Here is a 3,610-nt window from a genome sequence, read left to right as displayed (position 1 = left end):
TTTGGTTGGTAAAATAAATGTTGTAAATTCAAATCAGAGCGTCTTCCGTGTCTGGAATGGATGTATTCTTGAGTCTATAAGGTAACAATAATATAATAAGATAACTAAAATACAATTTTCATTGACTAAAACTAGACTAAATGTCATCAGTTTTCGTCGACTAAAACTAGACTAAAATGCTCAGACTTTTAGTCGACTAAAACTTGACTAGACTAAAAAGAGTATGAACGTGACTAAAACTAATAAAAACTAAAATGACAACTTCACACAAAGACTAGACTAAAACTAAAATTAAAACAGGCCGCCAAAAACAACACTACCCCTATGCAGAAATTCAGTTGAAACCTTGATTAAAATTGTTTTCCAGTGGGTGGGGGTTGGATGTGGATGGTGCCCCGATGGTAGCTGATGCCAGCGATTAACAAAAATTACAACATACATGGCCTACTTTGGTTACTATGCAAGCTTGTTTCCGTCACAGGATAAAAAAGTAAAAACAGTAATTGTGACCTTTTTATCTCACAATTTGGACTTCTATTCTTGGAATTGCGAGTTTAAATCTTGCAATTCAGACTTTATCTGAATTGTGAGATAAATATACTTTTTTGACACAAAAGTAGTGGCATAATGGTTAGAGAGTTGGACGTGCAACCCAAAGGTTGAGGGTTCGAGTCTTATTACAGGCAGGGATTGTAGGTGGGGGGAGTGAATGACCAGTGCTCTCTTTCATTATTTTATAAACCAGTAGGAGCTGTTAATAGTTAGTGTAGGACTGAAGTAAGCAGGGAGCTTGTTTTAAAAAGAAAGAAAGAATGAAAGAAATTAATGAAAATCAAAACTTTAACCACTCAATGTTTTATTACTGTGTTGTCCCCCTTTTTTGAAAGGAAACCATACTGAAGGCATCACTCAACATGGATGTTGTTGCCATGAAGAAGGACATCTACTCATCAATCAAAAAAACCATTGAGAATGAAATGGCGTCTGGCTATAAAAGTAAGCTAGCATTAAAAGCTACTACAGTATTAAAAAAATACTGTAATCACAAATTATTTATTTTATTTGTTGCACATATGTGCTTACAAAACAATCACTAGCTCATTCTATATATATAAAAAAATAAAAAAATAAAAGGGGAAATTTAAACTAAAAGTCTTTACCAGAAACACAAAAGAATGAACAAATATTAATAGAAAAAGGTAATCAAAACATTGTAGGTTCAAACCTCACACTCAATGAACTGTCAGTTAACACCAGAAAGTTTATTTAAAGTTTAGGTAAAACCAGCTTCTGAAGGCCATCCTTATTATTGAGCTCTGATTTTGTATTTTCTTTAATAAACATATTCAAAATGGCACAATATATAAAAAAAATTAACGTATAATATTGATAAACGTTTTAGCAGTTTTATTGTAAATATTTTCTTGTTCTTATGCGTCTTCATGAGAAAGAATATAAATCAACTCTAAGTGTTTCTTATTTTAGAAGCTGCAGCTCTAAGAGGAACAGGATCCATGAACGAAAGGCAAATACTGTTAATAAACACGGTTGATGAGAGAAAACAAGACATGTTCAACAAAGCAAAAATTGAAATGCTTAAAAAGTTCAATAACCTAAAGGTACTGATTTTACATTCATTAGGACAAGCATGTGCTTAGATTTAGATTACAATGACTAAACTGAATCTTCTTTTGTTCTTTGTGCAGCTCTACATAAAGGATGCTCTTGAATCAGGACTAAAGAGAGCAATGGAACTCTTACTGTCACAAACCAGCAAATTCAAATGGATGGGTAAGAGAGAATGTCATCCTACTACAACACAGATAAAGTATTTGACAATCATGTATTGACAGATTAATCTCAACCATTGTCATTTCTAGATGTCTCCACAGAGATTAACGAGCTGGAGAGACTGTCAGAGCAACTGTCGGACTGATGTGCATCAAGCAATAAGAAACCCAAGAGAAATGGCACAAATTACAAAAGAAACAAACACATAAAAATACACATTTTCACTAAATGTTTTCATTATTTTAACAATGATTTATTGTTTTACTTAGACTTGTCTGTTGGTATATTGTTTCTGTACTTTGTTTGGTGGAAGGTGTATTTACCTTAACTTTTGGTTTTATTTTAGATGAAAACGGCATGATACAAAAACTGTATTTTATTGATTTATTGGTCTTTTTTTAGTCACAGCTGTCACAGTTACAGCAAGAAACATAAATGACATTTAAAAGCTTGGTGTAATTATCCAGTGTTCCATAACCTTACATTTAGAAGCATTTAGAGACATGAGAATATAGCAAGGGTTTTCTGGGGGGAAATTTCTGAAACATATGCAGTGGTATCTAAGCAACAGATCTGTTTTTTCATTATCCTGTTAATATAAAGAACATAGCTTCTCATGTGCATCTTTTATCTTTGAAATTACTTGATTTATTTAGCATAAAAGTGCATGTATCATTTTAGCTGTGTAAGGTTAGGAACAACTGTAAGTGACTGAACACAAGCAGAAATGCTGAAAGCAGCAGTCAAATCAGAGAAAGCTGTTTATCAGGAAATGACAAAAAAAAGTTATTTCACTTGAATTAATAAATGTGTTTTAAATTAATTAAAAATAAATAGTTGTCTTTAATCTGTGTCTTTAATCAACATTTTTACCCTCAGAAAGCACAGAAAAAAGTTATATTGTAGATTAATCGTTATTGAGTGATATTTGCAATACTTAATGTTGGATGAAAGGAAAAGTATGTTTCAAGCACAGGAGCACCAGCATTGACATGTATGATGTCAAACATTATTGTTCCATCATTAAACTACAGTGTTAAATCTCATCTACAAACAGCAAATAAGATATAATCTTGAGTACTAATAATATTTATATTTATAATCAAACATTCAATAGTTAAAAGTCATCACAGCTTTTTGGAACTGATTATGCCTAATTTTCATTGGTCTAAAACAGTAGTTTATCATGATTTCAATTACCCCAATCTTAGCCTAAGGGCCAATGCAACTCTTTAACCCTTAAAGGGTTAGTTCACCCAGAAATGAAAACTACCCCATGAATTACTCACCCTCAAGGCATCCTAGGTGTATATGACTTTGTTCTTTCAGACAAATCCAATCGGAGTTATATAAAAAATTGACATTGATCTTCCAAGCTGTTTAATGGCAGTCAGCAGGTGTTGCAGTTCATCAGTCCAAAAGAAGTGAAATAAAGCGCATCCTTTAATCTAGCTTGCGCTCACTGTTGTAAACGGAAGCAGTTCCGGGCAGATGACGTAAGACGTCGGCGTTGCGCATGCACTGCTCAGAAGTGACGAACGCAGAAGTGCAGCAGAGAGATCAAAACAAAGCAACGGTCACGAATTAGAAGTACAAAACGAGGATTTGTAAAGAAGAATGTCAGAGGATTTCGATATAAGCCAAGAGGAGATTGGTTTTCCTTTGCTAAAGTAAGGAAACTTTGCTTCCTTTGATCCTGTAAACAAACATTGCACTGTAAAAAATGTACCGTAGAGTTTACAGGATGTTACTGGCAAAAAAGTTGCCAATAAAATATTGTAAAAATCATGTTAATTGCTGTAAAATCGATTACAGTATA

At 33.1% G+C, this 3,610-nt stretch overlaps 1 protein-coding gene across 1 annotated transcript in view; it reads left to right on the top strand.

Moving 5' to 3' along the window:
- The window catches only part of LOC107742181 (uncharacterized), a 14,714-nt gene extending 12,152 nt beyond the window's left edge, over positions 1-2,562 (top strand). The window contains exons 10-13 of the mRNA XM_016555081.1: positions 888-996; positions 1,486-1,619; positions 1,707-1,791; positions 1,881-2,562. Coding sequence (XP_016410567.1) covers positions 888-996; positions 1,486-1,619; positions 1,707-1,791; positions 1,881-1,936 — 384 coding nt within the window. The 3' untranslated portion in view covers positions 1,937-2,562. The remainder of the gene's footprint in view (positions 1-887; positions 997-1,485; positions 1,620-1,706; positions 1,792-1,880) is intronic.
- Positions 2,563-3,610: the final 1,048 nt, after the last annotated feature.

Source organism: Sinocyclocheilus rhinocerous, unplaced genomic scaffold, assembly GCF_001515625.1.
Source record: "Sinocyclocheilus rhinocerous isolate Xijiao unplaced genomic scaffold, SAMN03320098_v1.1 scaffold2783, whole genome shotgun sequence".
Taxonomy (NCBI): Eukaryota; Metazoa; Chordata; class Actinopteri; order Cypriniformes; family Cyprinidae; genus Sinocyclocheilus; species Sinocyclocheilus rhinocerous.
The sequence above is the reverse complement of the archived record's forward strand: the minus strand, read 5'-3'. Positions and strand labels throughout refer to the sequence as shown.